General features: G+C 35.4%; 1 protein-coding gene across 1 annotated transcript in view; it reads right to left on the bottom strand.

Annotated features, from left to right (window-relative positions):
* CSMD1 (CUB and Sushi multiple domains 1) overlaps nt 1-23305 on the bottom strand; it is a 1097029-nt gene that overhangs the window by 235611 nt on the left and 838113 nt on the right. The window contains exons 17-21 of the mRNA XM_085056685.1: nt 17127-17314; nt 8727-8915; nt 4830-4946; nt 3265-3480; nt 2520-2708 (exon numbers count right to left, since the gene is read on the bottom strand). Of these exons, the coding sequence (XP_084912811.1) occupies nt 2520-2708; nt 3265-3480; nt 4830-4946; nt 8727-8915; nt 17127-17314 (899 nt within the window). The remainder of the gene's footprint in view (nt 1-2519; nt 2709-3264; nt 3481-4829; nt 4947-8726; nt 8916-17126; nt 17315-23305) is intronic.

Below are 23305 nucleotides of genomic sequence, written 5' to 3'. Positions count from 1 at the left end.
GAAAATAACTCTTCAAAGAAGAAATGGTGGAAAGGTACACATAGTTCTCTGATCAGAAAAATTGCACAGCATGTTGGAGATAACCCTAGAGGAAGGACTTGAAATTATTTACTTGGATAGAGAAGGGCAATACCTTTGGAAAACCTGTTGGTTTTTTGTTTTTTCAACAGCAGAGGAAACTGAATACAACTTCTGTGGTACAAATCAGCATGTGCTTGTGTGAATGTTTAGTTTATAAACTAATTACAATTTAATTTGAAGGGCTTTTATCCTGAATCTGATTAAAAGAATCAAGAAAGAATGTACTACCATGTATCATAGAAGGACTATGATACTGAAAAATCCGTGTTGATATATAAAGGTTGATGTGCATGTATCAGGTATCAGAGTTTAGTCACTGTAGAAAGGAGAATTAGGAAGAAATAATCAAGAGGCTACTGAACTTAGTAATGTACTTATGAATTTGTGCCACTGAATCAATACTAGATTTAATTTCTGAATGTACAGTCCAAACAGGACAAGCAGTTGCTTTTCATTTGTCTAAGAAAGAAGCCTTTATATGAACTCCTTTTCAGGGTAAGAGGATATCTTCACCCCTAATGTCTTAGGTGCCATGGCAACAAGAAAACGGACCTCTGTAAACCTGAGTGTTAAGAAAAAATCACTTATGAAAGCAGCTTGAGCTGAAGGGCACTGACTATGTCTTTCCCCCTCAGTTTCACTCAGCTACTCAGAACAGTTTCTTTCCTTGCATTTGCCTTAGTTGCATTATAGAAATTTCTTGTCTGCGACACTATAAGAGAGCAAATTTTCTTCATGGGTTGAATTAAAAGAGTTATTTAGATTATCTTATTTTAGAGAAGTGCCACTTGTCTTTGCACATTTTATAAAAGGTTTCACTAATCAGTTAGAAAGTGGGGTCTCATACGTGGATTTAGTGACAGAAGTCTCGGGGCAGTTGACAAATTTATTCAAAACTGAACATAAGAACCAACAGGAAATGTTGGGCTCTCTGTAAATGAATTCAGTTTCTACATGAATTGACAGATTTATCATATATACATATTATTAGACATGTATCACTAAATTATGCTTGGGAGAACACACAGGCATATCTGCATCTGGCACAGTAAGTGGTTACATTAGTCCTATAAATTCACAGCTAATTCAATGGCTGATACTTCATTAGGCTGGTTATTGATACTTTGGTAATCTTTGCAACTTTTCAATGTGTCATTCACAATATGAGCATAACTAAGTGAGCATTTTCAAGATATCAGGTATAAATCTCTTATTAGCATAGATAATGTAGAAAAGGCTTTCTAAAAGTTAACAAAATTTACGAAAACATATATGGTCTTCATATAGAATGTCTCTTCATTGCAAGATAACAGTATTTCAGCAGATGAATACAATTTTATGGCATCTAAAATAAATTAAAAATGCTTGAATGGAACACAGAGAAGACCCCTAGAAAGAGAGAAACCCGTAACAAACCAAACAAACAAACAAACAACCCAAAACAAGCAAATATCCCAGGGCTGAAAACAGACTAAGACTTAAATCTAGAATTTCCAAATAAATGGCAAACTCCATATTATTTTGGCTTCTCTCTCATCTGTAACATCCTTTCATCATGGGATAAATAACTGCATTTTAAAACAGAATTTGAGATACTTTATGGTTTTTTATGTATCTTACATGCATATGCAATGTAGGCGTCTTTTTCAGATTTAGAGATTTATCTTTTAAAAACAAATAAAAGAAAGAAGCTGAAGCTGAGTTTCTCCCGTCAAGAAATAAAATCTTATTTAAAACAGGAACTCTCTTAAAGAAATCCAATTAGAGATGTATGGAAGTATTTGACTTTTCAGAAGCATAATGTCAATAGTAGCTGATGAGATTCACTTGACATGGTAGAGATAAAACCATCTCACAAATCAAATACAACTGCAGAAATTTTGTAAAATACAGTCCCAGAGCTTTTCTGAGAAAAGAACTGTTCACTCAGTTTGTGTTCATAGTTTCTGATGTTTAACAACAACACACTAATTAAAAGAAAAAGTTTTAAATGCTGTAATGCATTTTATAAACTGTAAAAATCCCAAAAGTTTAGAATTATAAGAATAAAAACACAATATGAAAAAAAGACCCTTAAAACCAGCTGCAGGGCTCAAAAGTAGAGTATTTTCACCTAAAAGCCCTAAACATTGTTTCTCTACCGCAAAAGACAAAGTATGAAATTCATAACTGTGGCAAATATAAAGTTTTAACAATTACTTTTACATTTCATCTCACATGATCTTATTTGCTAGCATAATTCTAACTATTCCTCATTATTTTTTGTTCTCAAAATAAAACAGGCATGCATTACTTATATCTTGCACTGACTTTAAAGTTTTTACAGCTCGGGGATCAGTTGTTTCAACCCAAGCACTTTGTTCTCTGCCCAGTTTTCTGACACATGCCATGTGCTATTAACGATTTGATGAATGAAATGAAAGCATGTGACCACCTACCCACACACCTTGGCAGAGGTGCACTCCATACACGCCGACCACCTCCCAGGCAGGTAAGTTTATTAGCACCTTCCAGGCGATATCCAGGGAAACAAGAAAAGATCAAGGAATCTCCAACACCAAAATGAAACCCAATTCGCCTGCTGAAGGCAGGAACACCAGGATCATCACATGGCTCCAGATCATATTCTGCAAAAAGTAAAACACAATATATTATTATCTGGACAAGCTGTTCACATGGAAGAAAACCAACTTACAAAATTGCTTGCATCGTGTAAGCATGGAACAGCTGGAAAACATGTATTTCAGAGTTGTGTTCTCTACTAAAACCCAATAGAGTTTCCATAAGTCTATTACGCCTATATATACAGTAATTATGTATCTAATGTGTCCCACCCACACTACATCTCTTTTCTTAATTTCAAGAGCTGTAATCAGCTTGTACGCTAAGTGGTTTACTATAATTTTGTTTAATTACTTCCTTTGTATATAATTCTTGTTTCATTCCATCTGAACTCCCGAACAGCTTTAGAAGTGAGACTTACAGTTAAAAGAAATCATTATGTAATGGAGAAAATCTAACAAAAAAATTAAAAAAAATATTAGGTGAATGAAAAACGTATGAATACACTTCCAAAAAGTGCACTTTTATAACTATGCACCAGGAATAATTCAGGAGGAGTCAGAACAAACTAATGAGGGAAAAGTTAGGGCTGTTACACAGGAAGCAAAGTAAAACTATTACCTGAAAATGTTATGTTGAAACCTTCATAAGAAATTGAAAAATCCGATATAAATCGAAGCTGTGCAGTAAAATTTCCAAAGAGGCCAGCTTTAATTGTAGGAGGTAGGACTGAACCAGTTAATCTGGCTACTGGCTCTGTGAAGCTTCCATCTTCAGTGATGAGCAAATAGTCATGAGAGCTCTCAAGATGAAAGGTATGAAAAACCAGCTGAACACCTTTAAAAGAATTTAAAAGGGAGTAAAGAAAGCATTTTAATAGGAAGTTTTCCTATTCCTTCGTATGTAGGTGACACAGAAAGCAATTCTTATGTTACATGAGAACATTGTGAGAAAAAGTTGTACCTGGCATCAAAACCCGAAATTCTGAAAATAAAGTTTGCTGAAAGCAATTGAGCTCAACTGAATGATATGTGCAATGTGGATGCTTATTTAGCTCACTTTAATCCATAGTTCCCATAACAGAATCAATGACATTCGGTGCTATTTGTATACAGCACTCTGAAAATCCAAATTTGTATTGTTCAGGTATTATTCAAGTTCCTATATGTCTCTTCTGCTTAAAATATCTACCTTGACTTCCCTATTAACTAAGAGGCATACTTTGATACTTGGCTAAAATTTTGTAATTCTGTTTGATTTTTGCATTTGCTCCAATACAATTCTGTTTTTTAATTCTAAACTTCAGGGAAGTGCCCATTTACAAGGACAAAGTATACACAAGTTTTATATAGAGTCTTTCATAAATAGAGATTCATATTTTCTGGAACTGATCCATTACTGAAGTCATTACTGTTTTTTCATTTGCCAACTTCCAGTCCAGTGATGAACCAAATTTTGACTTACAGTTCAGGTTTGAAATACAATAAATACAATAAATTTACTTTGGGGAACAATGTTCTTCTTAGAAAGTTTTCTCATATATTTTACACTTTAAATGTCTTACAAGTTTTAAACAAAAAATCCATTCTTTAAGATTTTAAACTGTAGGAATGTCCAATATACTTCTCAGTAAATTTTTATTATATTTTGATTTTATGGTATATAATACATTTTTCATACTCTCTCGGCTCTTTTCCTTAGGGTATTTTACACATTCCCCTAGCGAGTAAGCTGACAAGATTAATTTACTGTATATGTAACAAAAAGATATATATAAGTTTCTGCTCTAATTGTTTAAGTCTGAAATCTAAGGTTATCAATACACAGATCAAACCTGTTTCCTTGTGCTTAATAATGGTGAAGAGCCATCCACAAGGTCCTGACATCTTTGACTGAAAGAAATTTAGTGCTATTTAACAAGTAGCTATTATTTTCCCATATTTTGCCTCTTCTACTCTTCCATTTTTCTGAGACTAAAACAGATTTGCTCTGGCACCTGTTAAAAAAAATGCTTCTTTTGAAAAATTAACAAAAACTGTTTATTTTGGGAAATTAAACTTCTTCCTCAAATGAATGGCAGAAAATCCAGTTTAACACATAAAAGGCATTGGTTTTGGCTATGTGTGTCTGATTTTTTTTCCATACAGACATTAAGTATGTATATGCAATTAATATGAGATTCTTACCCTTGCCATGAGACACTTCAATAGTCCAAGTGCAGTTTAAAGAGTTTGGGTAAAAATCAGGAAAACCGGGAGAAAGGACAGTTCCACTCTTCCCATGAATATATCCACCACATAAAGCTTAAAAAGAGAAAAAAGAAAGTCATACAGAAATCATTTCTTGTAAAAAGGGTTTGAAAGAGAGAGAGAAACATAAAGAGATCATTTTAAAATTAAAAATAGGATGAAGGATTAAAATAAGAAGTTATTCATCTAAAGCCGTAACATTCATGTTTGACAACAATTTGCTTCATCCTAAATTAGTCCTTGAAAAGGAGTTAAGTTTTCATCTACAGCCTCTCCTGTTAGATAGGGGAATACAAAAGTAAGTTAAATTCATATTGCAGATATTAATTTCTATTGCAGCAGTATATAAGATGTAAGATTTTTTTTTTGTGAAGTAACTCAAAAAATATCTTGCTGCTACTTTTCTTTCACTAAATATTTAGAAAGACACATATTCAACTGCATTTTTAACAAACAAGAATATTTAAGTAAAAAGTGTATTTTTTCAAATAATTAAAAATTTGATGTCTACTGCAATACTCAGGGAGGGAAAAAAGTGTAATTTCCTCTTTTTGAAAGATTCAGATTGTCCCATCATATGTAATTTATTTGGAACTGAATATTTTGGAAGACAAGAACTATCCTAGAAAACATTTTATGCATACTAGAATTTGCTACACTAGCCTGCTCTAATTTGCATGGCAAATTAATTAAAGTTTAAGATTTGTATACTGAATTGTTCACAGATCTTATAAATACAGCATGACTGTTCTTTTCACTCATCTCTTGCTGTCCAGTTTTTATGTAGTTGTTTTTTAAAATTTTAATATACTAAATATTTAAACAATAAAACAACAAAACATTGAGATGCTTTTAGTCTTCTTCCTCACACAGAGTGATATACTTTGCCATAAACAAGATGGAAAAAATACAGGACAAAATATTCAATAAACTTGCAGTACCTTTACACAGATGTGTGTGTGTGTATACACACACACACACACACACACACACACGCACACTGGGTTTATAGCTAAAGTTTGTTTTTTTCATTTCTTGTTAGACTAAGGTTTTTTGTTAAAGAGTTATATGTTTTTTGAACGTGTGTAATTTACATATAAGTAGAAGGAAAGGAAATGTTTCCAGCCTGGTTTTGCCTGAATATATTTATTTCTGCATGTAAATATCAATTAGAGTATGTTTGACTAAACCCACAGTAAATATATGGTTGATAACGTTACTTAATAATAAATAACATAATTGCAGACATCCGGTTTATACATAGTTCCATAAATGAACAATACTACGTTCCTTCAAAATCCTTATCTTATTCCGTAACACCACAGAAGGAAGAAAAATATTTGACTGTGCAACATTACATAGAGGAGATATTACATATTTCAAAATAATTTATGCATTTTAAACAAAAATGATAATATGTAATTTAAATGCTTTAATTTAGCTATCACTCAAAAATTATTTTCATGTTCCACCTTGACATTACTGTATTTTCAGAAAGACACATTACTTAGCGGGAACTTTAGCCACCTTGTCTTTGAACAAAGGTTTATTTCTTCTTTGTTGGCATGAAACAAAGCAACATGCTTTTCCCTTAGGCATTTATTCCACTAAATTAACTTCTGAAGTTAAAATTTTGAGAACATCAATGCTCTACAGATGACTGCAAAATGTTCATTTCCGCCACAGTTAAATCTGTCATGTTCCAAAAATTTGGGTCACAACTTGCTGAGCCTCAAAAGGCAAATACACTAACAGAATGATTACCTAATAGGATGTGAGTTCTATCCCATCCTTTTAGACTAATTAGTACAATGGAGTTTCAGCTGTGAGGTAAAGTAGAAGAGACTGAATGTATGTGAAACCCTTGCATGTTGCTTGCCTAGAGAACATACTCCAGAAAGGCTTGGTATTTTCTCATACACTCACACTGAAAGTGGGTGAAGGATCTGGGAAATAAAGACTCTTTTTCATTTAGTGAAAATTAACTAGATCTTCCTGAATTTCAACATTTATATGCAAGAAAAAGAGTTAAATATTGATATTTTAACATAAAAATACATCCACACATTTTATTACAAAGTAAGCAGAAAAAGAAGAGAATACTCTTCCAAGTTAAGATTCCTTTGCATTCTTCAATCCATTACAGCAAAGCAAACAAGAAAAGAAACTCATAAAAACAATGAAAAATTCTAAAAATGCTTTGTATCTGTCATTGTAAAGGAGGAATGAGTTGTGGTGATTACAAAGTGAGAGAGTTTGAATGCTACATTAGCTAACTTTTGTAATAATCTTTTGGTAGTTTGTATGTTTTGAGCATGGGGCCAGAAGGCTGTTGTGAGAGAAGATGGCGAGTAGTGCTCAATTTTAACAAAACAGATTAAAAGAGAGTGAGAAACTAAAATACTTTGGTTAATCTAAGTTTGTCTTCGGACATTCCACTGTAATCAATAAAAACCTTGGACCTAAAAAGCAAGTTACAAATTCATTAATGTAAGTAATTCACTAAAGCAAGAGCCTTTCTTTGCTGTTGCTCTATGGTTTTTATAAGAGGAATTTTGTAGCAACTGTACAAGCATTCCATGAAAAAAATTAAGTTGATTCAGTGGCTCACAGAAACAGAACTTAGCCAAAAAAACCAATTACAAAAAAGAGCACAGAAATATTTGCTAGGACAGTTGCACTGGTTTTGGCTGGGGTAGAGTTATTTTTCTTCACAGTGGCTGGCATGGGGCTGTTTTTTGGATCTGTGCTGAACACAGGGTTGACAATATAGAGTTGTTTTTGTTATTGCTGAGCAGGGCTTACACAGAGCCAAGGCCTTTTCTGGTTTTTATACTGCCACACTGGTGACAAAGTTTGGGATGAGTGGGAGATTAGGAGGAGACACAGCAGGGACAGGTGACCCCAGCTAACCCAAGGAATATCCCACACCATATGGCATCATCCCAAGTATATAAAGTGGGGAGAAAAATGAAGAAGGGAGAAGTTCAGAGACATGGCATTTGTCTTCCTAAGTGACCATTACGTGTGATAGGGTCCTGCTTCTCCTGGAGATGGCTGAACACCTGCCTGCCTTTGGGAAGCAGTGAATAAATTCCTTGGCTTACTTTGCTTGTGTGCACAGCTTTTGCTTTTCCTATTAAACTGTCTTCATCTCCACCCAGGAGTTTTCTCACTTTTACCCTTCTGATTCTCTTCCTGATCCTGCTGGTGGGACTGAGCAAACAGCTGTGTGGGGCTTGGTTGCTGACTGGGGTTAAACCATGACAGTAATTCAGCATTTTAAAAAATATTTCATGGAAGCTCTGGACAGTTTCATACTCCATATCCACCAAAACAATTAATAAACTAACCAAAGTTTTAAAGCAGAATATGTTAAGAAAATTAATTACATAGGCTGATCATGATCTACCTGTTCTAGTATTAGGTATCCTAAATTTTGAGCAATTATTTTGGTAAGCAGTATTTAAAGTTTTAAATATAAATTAGGTTTATTGGATTATTTAAAGTTTAAAATAGAAATTAAGTTTATTGGCTTTGTTTTGAAAAGATTATTTGTATGGCACCCTTTTTATTCACAGTTGAACAATGACACCCTGTGAGAATTTGAATTTTTCTATTTGTGAATATACATCTGCTTCTTTTCAATACTTGACTGAAAGCTGATACAGAGATGTAAAGCATGGCTTTTAATAACAGTAAGATAATTTTTAAAAGTGTGGATCTTGCTGCAATTGAAGGGAGGTAGAGCAATGACAAGCTTAATTAGTTCTGAAAAACAATAGATTAACTTTTGTAGACTTTAAACTGCCATCTCAAGAGCTTGACACTTACCATCACAGCTGGGTAATGCATGATTCCACTGATGGTTTCTTTCACATATGAGAGGCTCTTCATCACTCAGTGTATATCCTGGATCACAGCTGAAGGTTACTGTGGAGCGGATATTAAAGCTGTTACCATGGCGATGGCCATTCACAGGAATTCCTGGGTCAAGGCAGGAATCTGATTCCAGAGTAACACCTGAAACACACAGATTGAATTTGGTTTTTTCACCCTTTTTTCAGATAGTAAACAGAAAGAAAAAAACAAACAAAACACAAAATGAGGAAGACAGGAGAAAGAGCCTCCAAAAATACTAGTTAGCATTGCATGAGAAATTATATGGGATATAAAACCTTTTCTTCTAGCTGTGGTCACTAACTCACAGAACAGTTTCCCAATTTTAAGTTTCATAGAATAGAAGTCCAAATGAAGCAGGAAAAGATAGGAGCTTTAAAGTATATTGTGTCAATCAATTAAAAACACTGAAACACTAAAAGCATCAGATGTCTGAAACTATAGGAAGCTATTACGGTTCAAAGTATGAATACGAATTTTGCTAGTATATAAATCATATTTGATTATTTAATTTCATCTTTTAATTTTCTAATATTGTAGGACAACTCAATTTTCCTCTGCACAGTAATGATTATTTGATACAAAAAAAGCAGTATAGAAAAACTAAAATTGAGCAACTCACAAACTACTAAATTCTTACAGATGCTATCCTATGCATAAAAAAAGGAAGACAAATAATATAGTTTAGACAATTCTATAACTCTTATCTGACAGAAAGAGTCTCTGGTAATTATGTCTTATAGGAGAGATTGAATAGTGTTTGGTAAATAAACCTGGAGCTATACACTGAAAAAGAAAAAAACACCCTGAAATTATCAAATAAAGGCTCATTAACTGAGCACTATCCATTATGATTGTTGAATTTAATAATATGAGGAGCTATAAGGTATACACATGAGGGAAACAAATAAAGATTCTCTATTGAGATGACAGGAATTTCTTTTATTTTCTGTTAATATTTGTGGCAGGTTGACCTTGGCTGCCTGCCAGTCCCCCATTCAGCTGTTCTCTCATTCCTCCCTTCAACAGTACAGTGGCAGAGAATAAGACAGAAAATAACAAGAAAAAACTCAAGGGCTAAGACAAAGACAAGGAGACCACCTATTAATTACGATCACAGTCAAAACAGACTCAATTTGAAAAAAAAAAAAATACTGCAAAAAAAAAAACCCACTAGGATTGTGAGAAACAAAACCAAAAACTAAAACACCCCCTCCCCCCTGTATTAGGCTTGCATACACAGAGGTGGCTACGGGAGTGGCTTCTGTGAGAAGCTGTCATAAACTTCCCCCACATCCAACAGAGCCAATGTGGTCTGGTAGCAGGATGGTCCTGCTGCAGGTGAAAGCTGAACCTGTCAGAAGTGGTGTTAGAGCCCCTGGGGTAACATGCTTCAGAAGGACACAAAATCTGCTGCAGAACAATAGCAGCCATAGAGAAGAGTGAGAATATGTGAGAGCAACAATTCTGAGACACCAAGATCAATGAGGAAGAGGGAGGAAGTACTCAAGGCTGGGAAGCAGGGATGCCCCTGCAACCCCTGCTGAAGACCATGGCGACGCAGCTGTCCTACTGCAGCCCATGAAGGTCCACAGTGGATCAGATATCCACCTGCAGCCCTTGCAGGTGGAGCAGGTGGATGCTCAAAGCAGGTTGTGACCCTGTGGGCAGCCCACACTGGAGCAGCTTGGCTGGCAGGACTTGTAACCCTGTGTGTGACACACACTGGAGCAGTCTGTTCCTGAAGGATTACATCCTGTGGAAAGGACCCATGCCAGAGCCATTCATTAAGAACTGTAAATCATGGGAAGCACTCACATTTGAAATGTTCATGGAGGACTGTCTCCTGGCACAGGAACCCAGTTCTGGAGGAGGGGGAAAGTCTGAGGGATCCTTCCACCAAGAAGGAAGGAGAAGCAAAGACAATGTGTAATGAACTGACCACAACCCTCACACCCTGTCTCCCTCCACCTCTCAGAAGTAGGAGGTAGATAAAATTGAAAGTGAAGTTGAGCCAGAGAAGAATGGAGCGGAGAAGAAAGGGGGAACGTGTTCTGAAGATTTGGGCACCTGGGATCTAGCCAAAATTAATATACCACTACCCCTTTCTTTGGGCATTTCATGGTTTCTTAGCCCTCTAAACACATCCTGAAGCTGCTGGTCCTCTCAACTCCCTGTGCATCTCTGTTCCTGTGGAAGCTGTACTCTCAGTTTATTGCTTCTACCCTGCTCAGTTTATCCAGGACTACCATATAGACTTAGGAACAAAGTACAAGGAATCCAAAACTAAGGGAAAATTTGATTTATCAGGGTATAAAGTGAAGGACTTAGAACTATAGATATGAGAGTTGGAAGCAGGACTACAAATAAAAATATCATAAATAATGACTCTAGCTTTCAGAGAAATATTCCCTGTACCCTCCAGCTCTTCTTATATCTCACTTAGAATTCAGATTTGAAAGCTTATGATCTAGTTTTCATGAGGTAACCCTGACACACTTAAATTCTAGACTAATAAGTTTCTTCTAGACTTGACTGCATACTCTTAATGCAAATGTACTGTGTTAGATTCCCTTTGCCTAGATAAAATTGCTTAATATAGTCTTAAAGAACCCATTTAAGTCTATAATATTCTGTACTGGATGTGCCCTTAATAATTTTATCGGCATGAAATTTTAACTTTGATACACATTTGTTTGGGTTTTTTTTCAGACAGATCATACTTCATATATTGAAATATGCTGGTGTTGATGGAGGTCCACAGCAGTGCTCATAAAATTCCTTCCTCTTGGGGCAGCCTACCAACCCTGCCTGAACACATCAACTGCTTTGGCATTTTGAGTCACATAACAGGTAAACTCATCAGTTTCCTTTTGAAATGGTAATTCTAAATTACATTGAATATGTTGTTTCACATTTTTGCAAAAATACCAAAAGCTATAGCAAATTTATCAACTTCCAACATCCTGACTTAAGTAGCAGTGTTAAGTAAATAAAAAACTCAGCTAGGGAACAGAGTTTCATTCCCAGGGGAAAATATTCAGTATATAAGTTTTGGAAACAATGAACATAGCTGAAAAGAAGTATTTTTTCTTTGCTTCTTTGCACGAAGATTTGATTATTTTTCTTAATAGGAGATAATCTAAGGTAAACTAAATAATGGGCAATACTGAGAGTCCTGACTAAAAAAAGATAGGAGAAATTCTGGCACAACAGTGATAAATTTGGTTGTAAAGAAGTTGTAAAGAGTTGACTGAGAAGGAGCACAGGCAGTAGACCAAACTTTAGGACAAGCTTAGTTCTTAGCTACTAGGACCAAGACATCATTATCATGCCTTCCCCCCTGCCTGCCAAATCATACTTTTTCTAAACAAGTACAAACTTTTCAATGACTCCTTATGTGTCATATTTTCCATGTTAACAACCTCCTACTCTTTTTAAACTGTGTCACAAACTGAACACAATGTTCTCCCTGGTCATTAAATGAAGTGAAATGATTTTTGAACAAGTTCTGTATAGAACAGTCCCTTGAACAAAAAAAATTATTTTCTGAAATTGCCTTTTGGTTTTTTTGAAGGTTAACTACAATGTCTAGAAGATTCAACTTTTTGCAATATTAGTAAATTTTTCTCTAGATTATGTAAGTTCTGTGTGAAACCCAGATCTTTTTCTGTTGTACCCTATTTTGTATTTGTTCATGTCCCTTCTCCTTCCCCATTTAGGCTTAGCATGTTTCTTTATAGAATTTAATTGTTTTTGTTTTAGACTCTTTCTTCAGTTCATCTAGCTTGTTTTAAATTCTAACCTTCTCATTCATAGTGATTGCTATAATTGTAGGCTGGAATAATCCTCAGAAATTGTAACTGTTCTTATATTCTTATATTGTAACTGTTCTTATATTCCTATATTCTTATATTGTCATCAAAATTGTTAATAAAATATTTTTTCACAGCATCACAGAAATCACATAACAATTTAGGGTGGAAGGAACATCTGGAAGTCATGCAGTCCAACCCCCCTGCTCAAGCAGGGTGACCTAAAGCTGATTGCATAAAGATGGATCCACTTCTGGATGTATTGTTAGTATATCCAAGGATGGAGAATCCACAGCCTCTCTGAGCAACTTTTTCCAGTGCCTACTGGAAAAGGTTACTGTGCCTTATAGTACATTTATCATATGGTAATAATTTTATCTACACTAAATTTCTGTATTTTCTCTGAAAGACTTCTAAAAGCTTTATGAATGCCAGCACAGAACTGTTTCCTTCCGTTTCCTTTCCCAAACCTACAAAAGCAGTTAACCTGTCAAGAAAGAAATTAAGTTGGTTTGGCATAATCTGTTTTTATCAAATACAAATCATCAATTTCTTATCATTTTTGTTTATTAGCTTGAAACTAGTATCTTTCAAGCCTGAATATAAAACTAATGTCCTTGATACTTCTGGTCTGAACTTTTTTTTTCTTCTTCTCCATCCTTGCTTGGAAAAGTATGCGCCCTTCTGAATTTTTCTTTAAACTTTCTTACAGTTTTGAATTTTCAGACATAATTTTCAGTGGAATGTTCATTCTTTGAGTACTTCCCAGAATGAGGAACCAAAAAAAACCCCACAAATACAAACAAAAAAAGAAACAAACAAAAAAGAAACAAACAAACAGCCAAGCAACTAAACAAACCCTACCCAAAACACATAATTAGAGAAGTTAGGAGATCAGGGAAATGTGAGGCATGAAGCATGCTTGCCAAAAGAATATAGATTAACTATTTTTAACAAAAAATGAATATTTTATCAATAGTTTTACTTAAAGAATACTTTAGACACTTTATTAATTTTTTTGCTTAGATGCATAAGAGTTAATCCACACTGTCTTGCATTAGCTATGTTTGAACTGTCATCAAAAGGCTGAGTGACAGAAATTTAAGGAGGGGAATTAACAAATTATCTTCACATCCTTCACAGCACCTTTAATGGGTTATGTATTTATTAAAGCTATATTACAGGCATATTTTAGCTTAATAGAATATTACTGCCATCGCAGATTCAACTTGCTTTAGCTTATATTGAACCTTTTATTTTAAGCAAGATTAAGATCCTTCTGCTTCACAGTGCAGTGATTTAATTTATCATCAAAGGTATGACTACAACTGGAAGATTTTTAACATAGTTCCAAATAAGACAGGCATTTGAACTTCCAAAGAAAATATTCAGAAACTTTTCTTAAAACTTAGAATTGAATACCTTGTCTTTTACAAATGTAAGAAATGTGAAACAAATAGAAGTTCTGTTGTGATATCTTTAAAATTAGTAACTTCTATAATTAAGCCTCCAAAGGCAATCAAAATATAATTTTAATCTCCTGTGTTCCTGGCAGGTTATTCAATGCTTCCATTGGGTCTTTCTACCTGGTTTTGTTCTTTGAAAACACTGACTTTATTTACTGAGTACTCCCATGTTACTACTTGTTGCAACTACCTTCCCTCTCGATGTACACAATTATCAATACAGGGCAAAAGATCAAATATGGATGTATGTCAGACAGAGAAATGTTTCAGGAGCTCCTGAAAGAGGGCAACTCCAGCAAATTCCAGTTGAGTTACATGAACACATTGAACACCATGTAAAATGGAGACAATTTCAGTTCTGTGAGAAATCTAGTGTGAGGTAAAAAATATGAACAGCGAGGCTGTGATTAACTTAAGAAGCCTTGTGGAACAAATGCACAGACATAGGTGTGAAGTGTTTAGCAAGCTTTCTCTGTACAACTTTTTTTTACCATTTGGACATCCAGGACAGGAATTGGCTTCAAAACTATTTTCCACAGCATTCTCCTGGAGAAACTGACTGCTCGTGGTTTGGGTAAGTGTAATCTTTGCTGAGTGAAACCCTGACAGGATGGCTGGAGCCAGAGAGTGGTGGTGAATGAAGTTAAATCCAGCTGGCAGCTGGTAACTAGTGGTGTTCCCCAGGGCTCAGTACTGGGGCCAGTCCTGTTTAGTATCTTTATCAGTGAACTAGAAGAGGGCACCCTCAAGCAAGTTGGGTGGGAGTGTTGATCTGCTGGAGGGCAGGAGGGCTCTGAAAAGGGATCTGGACATTCTGGATTGATGGACTGAGCCCAACTGTATGAGGGTCAACAAGGTCAAGTGCTGAGTCCTGCACTTGGGTCACAACAACCCCACGCACAGCTACAGGCTGGGGGAAGAGTGGTGGGAAAGGTGCCCATGGGAAAAGGACCTGGGGATGTTGGTCCTCCGCTAGCTCAACACGAAACAATGTGTGCCCAGGTGGCCAAGAAGGCCAATGGCAACCTGACCTGTAACACAAGTAGTGTGGCCAGCAGACTAGGGAAATGATTGTGCCTCTGTACTCAGCACTGGTGAGGCCACATCTTAAATACTGTGTTCAGTTTTGGGCCACTCACTTCAAAAAAGATATTGAGGTGCTGGAATGAGTCCAGAGAAGGGCAAGGAAGCTGGTGAAGGATCTCAAAAATATGTCCTGTGATGAGAGGCTGAGGGAGCTGGGATTGTTAGGAGGCTCAGAGGAGACGTCATTATTCTCTACAACCTCCTGAAAGAAGGTAGTAGTGAGGTGGGGGTCAGTCTCTTCTGCCATGTCTCAACTGAAAGGACAAGAGGATATGGCCTTAAGTTACACCAGGGAAGGTTCAGATTAGATATTAGAAAAAAAGAGTGAAAGAGTGTTTAGGCTTTGGAATAAGTTGCTCAGGGAGGAGGTGAAGTCACTGTCTCTGGAAGTGTTCAGGAGGTATTTGGAAGTGGCACTTGTGGATATGGTTTGGGGGTGATTATGGTGTTGCCGGCTTGGACTAGATGATCTGGAAGGTCTCTTCCAGCCTTGATGATTCGGTGATTCTATGATCTTCTCACTTGTGTCTAAGCAAAAATTTATACCAGCCACCCTTTAAAATATTACTTTCACTGTAAGAGAAAAATGTTTCATTCACAGAGTCAATCTGCTCTGAAAGAAACTGTGTGACAAAATCTTTTAGCTTTGCTATGACTTTAAAAACTATAAACATTTTTAATATTCTGTGCAGGGGAACTGTATGTAAAAGATGAAGATAATTTACTTGCTTTCTGTCATCTTTACTTCCTCAAGATCTAATCCAAGTTCAAGCTTTAAAGTGTACCTATGAATTCTAACTTTGACTTTTTTTAGACTACGCAGAGAAACAGCACTGAACTACTAGTGCCATGCGTGTTAGATATTAAATTTTTCAACTGAGGTAAAAAGTGAATATATGAATACTGTTCTAAATTATTCCATAATTAGACCTTCCTCTTTAAGAATGTATAGGGCAGATTCTTTATTACTTACTGGGGTTTTTTTTCTAACAGAATAAAAGATCTACCTGACAGAGGGCTTAAAATAAAACACAAAATTATAAATATGTAAGGACTATCTTATGCAACATAACTGCAACATTTAGATCCAATAAAAACAGGGAAAAAAAGCATCTGTGGGTAGCTCATGCAGAAACCTATCTACTGTTCCTTGTCTTTACATGATGTAGTGGCCTTGAAGTTTATTGCACTATTATCTGTTCAGCCATTACCACCATCCCTTAGACAAAGTTAAAAGAAACTATGCAGAATTTCCAAGTTTAGATTTGGTTATAAAATACATTTGGGCACTCATTCCAGATTCAGTATTACAGCAAATTTACAGCAATCAGGTTAGTTTCCAAATAGGAACAACTGATAAAAGTGATATTACTTGGTTGGCACAATCACAGTAAACACATAAGCTCTCTTTAGTCAATAATTGAGTGAATGGCGGTACTATCCTAAAAACCAGTGTGACTTCAAACCATTTAATATACATAATTTTATGCATTTAATTTAAAAGAAAATGCTACTATCATGATTCTGTAGTTCACTTTGAGATATAATTATTAATTAATTTTTATATTTGACCCATCATAGATAAGGTATCAAAATCTGTTCAGTCCTGCAAAATGTATTAAAAGCAGAGAAAGGGAAAAAGAAAGTGAAAGTGAGAGAGGAGATAGGGGAAATCCAAAGAAACCAAAAAAGCAAAATATATCTTTACCCACAAGGGAAAATTTCTAAAATTATTTTGCATTTGATTAAACAACTAGATCCGTAAGTATTCCGAATAACACAGAAGAACTCATGAAGAAAAAATTTCCAAAATTAATAGTTTCAGAATTACTGTCAGTACAGCTTAAACAAAATTTCTTCTTACATACATATAACTACTGAATTTTATTTGTTCCCATTTGTTTATTTTCTAATTGAATTTTTTTTCAAGATTAAATAAAAATCTATTCAAGAAATACCAGACTTACTCTCATAGTGAATTAAGAAACCAACACTGGAACGACTGTTGTCCGTAGTGAACAGCAGATACATATAATTTCCAGTACTGATGAGGAACTGGGGTGCTTGTGTTCCATGATATTCTCCAATTAATGGTGATGAATTTCCTGGCCCATCTCTGACTTCCAAAGTATCATAATTAACTTCAGTCTGGAATCTGAAAAGGAATATGCAAGTCAGCTGGCAGACAGACAAATTATGTTATTTTCTTTAACTGTTACAAATGCAACCCACTTGTAACTGATCAAGAACACCATACATAAAAAAAATTACATCTCTACAGATCCATCCACATCTTACTGAGGATAACAATTAAAGGTTTCCTGCATCATTTTCCTTGCTTTATTTTGTGGTATCATATAAAATTCGCAAGGGATGAAATATGCTTCAGATCAACCATATGATTGACCTTCAGAAAGATATTTAGTGGGAAATCTGGGTACAAAAAAGAAAACTGTTTCAAACAAGACTGCATTATGAAGAGCCAAGAAATTTTTTGCCCTCGGGTTAAAAAATAGTTGGACACCCTAGGAACATCGTCAATAATATTTCATTATTTCATCTCAATAATTTTATTATTTGATATCTGCCACTTGGCAAATGTTGTTTTTTATATAGTCAACTGTTTAATTTTTTTATCCAAAGATTTTATTCTAACATAGCTTGTTACTTTACTTACATATAATCATTTTTGTCCTATCAAATAAAGCAGTACAAAAATACTAGATTTAAATCAAGCCACTATGTTGAAATTTAGTTATAATAAGCATGACTTCTCAGTTTACTTTGTCAAAAAAATGGGTAATATAGACAAGAATGCAAAGTAAGGAGACTCATGAGGGTTGATTTACAAGACAAAATTACTTTAAAATCAACAGCAGAGTCAATGTGTCTGTCAATCACTAAACCACATCACATTTCTCCTGTTCATAATGGATGTCCATGTGTGCAGTCATCTGCTACTAGTTCTTAAATCAAACAGCAAGAATCTGCTCTTTCCCTAGATGAGCGTGAACTGGCACTTTTTACACCAGGTGCTTTTCAAGATAGTTTGTGGTTATATCAGATTCTGACATGCTGTAGCATATAAACCATGCACACATAAATTTTCCTGTCAATGAAGTTTGTGCTATTACACAGATATCTGTACCGGTCTAAGTATATTTGCATGCAAACTCAGTATTCTTATTTTCATCTTTCAGAAACGCATATGTTCTGAGATTTTCCTCCTCTATTCCCATAGGGCTTATTAGTTCAACTTCTGAGAGCAAAAGAAGTCCCTGTGCAATACAATACTTTTTTCAAAGTGAATGCCCTTAGCTTTCTTGCCAATATGGGATACATTACCAGGTCTAGAGACAAGAAACAGTTTTCTTGTAATTAAAGAAAACTGCAAAATATTAAACACTCAAGAAAGGGGAAATATATGTGACATTCCTTCAAAGTATTAATAAACTTATACTTCTTTAGGCAATGATGGCAGAATGACCAAGCTTCCCATCCAGGCCATTATATTTTACAGACCAAATAGCACTGGTCATGTAAAAACATCTTCACAGACACATCAGTATTGCTAACTGCAAGTTCAGTTTTAGCAAGTATTTAGTATTATTTCTAGTTCTTCTCTCATGGTTCCCTGAAAACAAAAGCATAGTCAGAAGTGAGAAAGCTTTCATTTCTGTATCACAGCTAATGACTGATGGGAAACTGACTTAGGCACTTCATCTCATTCCTTTCTCTTCACACAGAAAACTCTAGATTTATGGTGCTACCTACTCTATTTGGATCTGCGGGATGAAATCAAGATGATTGCTTTTACTGCTATCTAGCCACTCACAGTGGAATACAGAGTTTGCAGGTTTACTAACACATTAAGCTGTTTTAGCACCCATTTCTGGTAGTGAAATCAGCTAGCATGGAATGGCCTACATCCATATTATTAAATACATAATTTAACCTCTCAAAGAAGGAGATACTATTCAAATTTCCTATTATGAATGGTTGCTTGCCCACACCAACTCCTGGCCGTGCTTGATAATTATTTGGGAGAATGCTGGTTCACAAATTCAAGAAGCATGTTGGAGACTATTTCAACAATTTAGCGGCATAAACACATGAGTTCTTGTGTTTATGCATCTGGAAAGGCTCACTGATTCTATTTAATTTACCAAAATAGACAGTTAGAGAGGACATCACTAAAGTACTTGACAGTTTTTCAGTGCCCTTCTATAATTTCAGAGATGATACATTGATTTCTCCTGCAGTGGAATGATGAAAACAGACAGATACTGCTAGGCTGGTTTAAAGACTTTATTTGTACTCATAATGAATAGACTCAAGATCAATAATTCAATAGTTCAATTATTTTGACAGTTATGTTTGTGAGGGAAACTAATTAGGAATAAAGCGCTCTCAGCCAGCAACTGCAGTTTTCTTAGCAGTATGACAACAATGGATAGCAAACCTTTGCTGGAGACAAAACATAACTCTTACAGCAATTGCTACTGTGACAATGATCTTTATTCCCAGTAGGCTCTTGCTCATGTCAAACTCAGATGTGAACTTATAATTCACTTGTCTGGTTTTTAGGGTTTAAACAAATGAGTTGTTTTTTGAATCGGGTTGGGTTTGTTGTTCATTTTTATTTCCAGTCTTTGCATTTTCCCCAAAGTGATAAACCAAGAAATGTTCCTCATTGCTACGGAAAGTACCTAATTAAGAGTTACTTTTTGGGGTTTTAGTTTATCTTAATGATTATTAGCTCACTTATATTAGTAAGAGGTAGGATGTTCTCCAAATGTACATAGATAATTTTGAAAAGACTTAAAGAATGCAATGTTATGCTATTCTTCATACAGTTAGGTAGGTTTTGGATAAAGAGATTAGTTGTATAAATTACCAAATTATTTTTTATCAATATTCAAAGTATCAGAGATCTTCAAGGAAGCAATCATCCTTCTACCCCTTTCCTTATGACTTGAATCAATTACATTTAATTTTCTGTTACCCTTCCAAGCATTTAGGCACAATCAGAAATGCAAAATGTTTCAATGTGCAATAATCATAGGGTCACACATTTACTGCTACATCTGGAAAGTTTCTAAGGACTCTGGAAGGGCACATTTGTCTAGCAACATTAAAGCTTCATTAGCTCATGAGTGAGATAATTTACATTATTAATATCACATTTGTACAAAGCTTCATTCTGTTAACTGGGTCTCTGATGCAAGTCATATAGTAAAGTATAAAAGGGTTTCATTTTCCCCAAACTAGACAAAAATATTTGACAAAATATTTTATTTGTTAATTCATTGACAAAATCATTTACTGATTTCTAACTTGATAATGTTCTATCAGACAGCAAATTCATTTTTTCTTAAAACCAACAAAAAGGTTTTCTATGGAATTTTTAAACTGGGTAACAAAGCCTTCATGGTGACAAAAGAAAATAATTTTACTGCAAAAGCAAGGTTATACTATTATTAGCAAACATAACACTTCTAATAAAATTTATAATGTGATGTAGTAAAGTTACACAATTTTCTAAACCTGCCAGAAAAGCTCCATGAACCTCCAAAGGAAACTTCTTTGTCTACCAAAGCCAACGTGCTTAATGGTAATATTGTTTTGCAATTGAAACAATTAGGGAATGGTGACAGAATCTGTCTGCTATTAATGCTGCCATAAAGCTGAAGGAGATTAATTGTGTATCTGCTGTACTTCAAAAATTATATGTGATCAGAATTCTCCATTTTGTATCAGGGTAAACTCCAAGTTCTTGATAATTTCATTTCAATTCAATTTGTTCACACAACTCTAAATTCTGTTAATGGAATATGTGAGCCTCTGCCTAAAATTTAGCAAATTAAATACTTAAACTGCACCATATGTCACAGGAGCCCGTGTTTCTCAATTACTTTCTAAAAAGTACTGTCATCACACTGTTAAGGTCATAGGCATTCAAATATCTGCAACTTCAGGCAATACATTTCCTTTTATGAAATGAAAATGCTCCATCTTATAATTAATATTGCTATTTCTATTTAGGAAGATACCCCTGAACCTCAGGCTTCTGATCATTAATTTATTTAAAAAAAAAAAAAAAGCTTGAAAATAAACATAAACTTAAAAATACTATGAAGTCTTTAATGAGAAAAAAGCATCTTAAAATTCTGGAACTTCTGCTAACACAATGGAAGCAAACAATCTTTAGCTGTTTTATGAAGTAGTATGATAATCTCATAAAAACTGTTTATAAACAGTTCCCATTTTTCTCTGCTATTTGTCATTCTCTCCTTTTTCCCCAGTATGAATGTGTTTATAATAACAATACAAAACAGGGCTGGCAAAGGATACGGTAAACAATATACAACCTATTACAACCTTCTCCCCTGTATTACATTTTGTGCCTCTAATCATGTTTATTACAAAAATCTTCTATTCATGTGTTAGTTTTTATTTAGATTTCTTGACAAAGATTTACCAGAACTTTAGCAGCTCAGTGACCAGTGTAAGTTCAAAACAGGTTCCTTTAAATGTCAAGATAGAATTCTTTTTTTCCCTTATATATATGATGCATTTTCCATTTACTTAATCTACCTGCAATCTGGTTGGCAAACATTCAGTCCTGTGAGAATCTTCAGCAATTCATCAGTCATACCTTGTTTTTAATATCCTGAATAGTTTAGTATTATTAGTCTAATTTGCTCCATTTTAAGATCATTTCTGGACATACTGAACAGTTTTGAATATAGTAGAGATCTGTATAGAAAACCCAGGATTCCACTGTGAGACTTTTATCAACTGTTAATTAAGTTATTATGAATGTAATATCCTTTGTTGTATTAAAATGATGCTTAACTCTTTTAATAGCTCTTTGCAGGGTGAAATGCAAGATATAAAACTTGCATTTTGAAGACACAGATGTGAGAGACTAAAATGGTTATTGGCTTAAACATTGTTAAAATCATTGGAGGACTTTTGCCCACCAGCAAACTGCAAAGAAGCAGCTGTTTATCTGCAGCCATGGAAGTCCACCCATCCCCAAATATGCCTGCCAAGTGAAACTTGGACTGTGACAGGAACTTGAGACAAGACAAAGGGGGTACTGTTGTCCAGTCACCCCAGGCCTGGGAATGTATCCACAAGTGATACTGGAATCACTGGATCTCAGACACTGGATTAAACATTCAAGGGGCAAGCTGCTGATGTGCAAAGTAACCATCCAGGTGCAGACCTGCCACCTCAGGCTACAGTGGGTGTTGAGTAAGATCAGGAAAGAGGCAAACCCCGTGAGACCTCTACTGTCTCTGTGTCAGCACTCAAGTGAACTGAGCTGTGATAACTCCCCTGCAGGGAAAGTACCAGAGCATTCACAAGAAGCCTGAAGGTGTTAAACTCTGCTGATGGGCCCAAATGGGCCATAACTGATTCAACTTCCCTGACCTAATAGTCAGCCCTATTATCTTAGAATTTGTCAAAGACTCCCTAAGTATCCCCTAATCCACATTATTACACCATCCAGTGTGAAACTCCCCATCCCAGGGGAGTACTTGGGCGTTCCCACCTGTGCCTCAGTGAACCTTGCTTATCACAGGACTACCTAAAACTAAACTGTATGACTGTCTGGAGGACACTCATTGAACTCTGACAGGCTCGGTGTCATGACCATTTCCCTTGTGAGCTTGTTCCAATGACTGACCACCCTCTCAGAAGGACCTTTCCTTTATGTTCAGTCTGAACTTCCTGTGAGACAGCATCATTTCATTTCCTCTTGTCCTGCTGCTGGTCACCATAGAGAGGAGATCACCACCTCCCACTCCACTGCCCCCCAGCTAAGTTGCAGATTGTCATGAAGTCATCCCTCAGCCTTCTTGAAGCTGAATAAACCAAGCGACCTCAGCCACTTCTCTTACGTCTTGCCTTCAAGATCTCTCACCATTTTGGTCAACCTCTGCACACATTCTAATAGTTTGCTATTATTCTTACACTGAGGCACCCAACACTGTACACAGTACTCAAGATGATGCCACAACAGAGCAGTGTAGAGCAGGACAGTCACCTCCCTTGACCAGCTAGCTGTGCTGTGCTTGATACACCCCAGAAGATGGTTGGCTTTTTCAGCTTCCAGGGCACACTTTTGATTCAT

The sequence above is a fragment of the Lichenostomus cassidix genome, chromosome 3 (genome assembly GCF_008360975.1).
Source record: "Lichenostomus cassidix isolate B80296 chromosome 3, HeHo_3.0, whole genome shotgun sequence".
NCBI classification, from domain to species: domain Eukaryota; kingdom Metazoa; phylum Chordata; class Aves; order Passeriformes; family Meliphagidae; genus Lichenostomus; species Lichenostomus cassidix.
The sequence above is the reverse complement of the archived record's forward strand: the minus strand, read 5'-3'. Positions and strand labels throughout refer to the sequence as shown.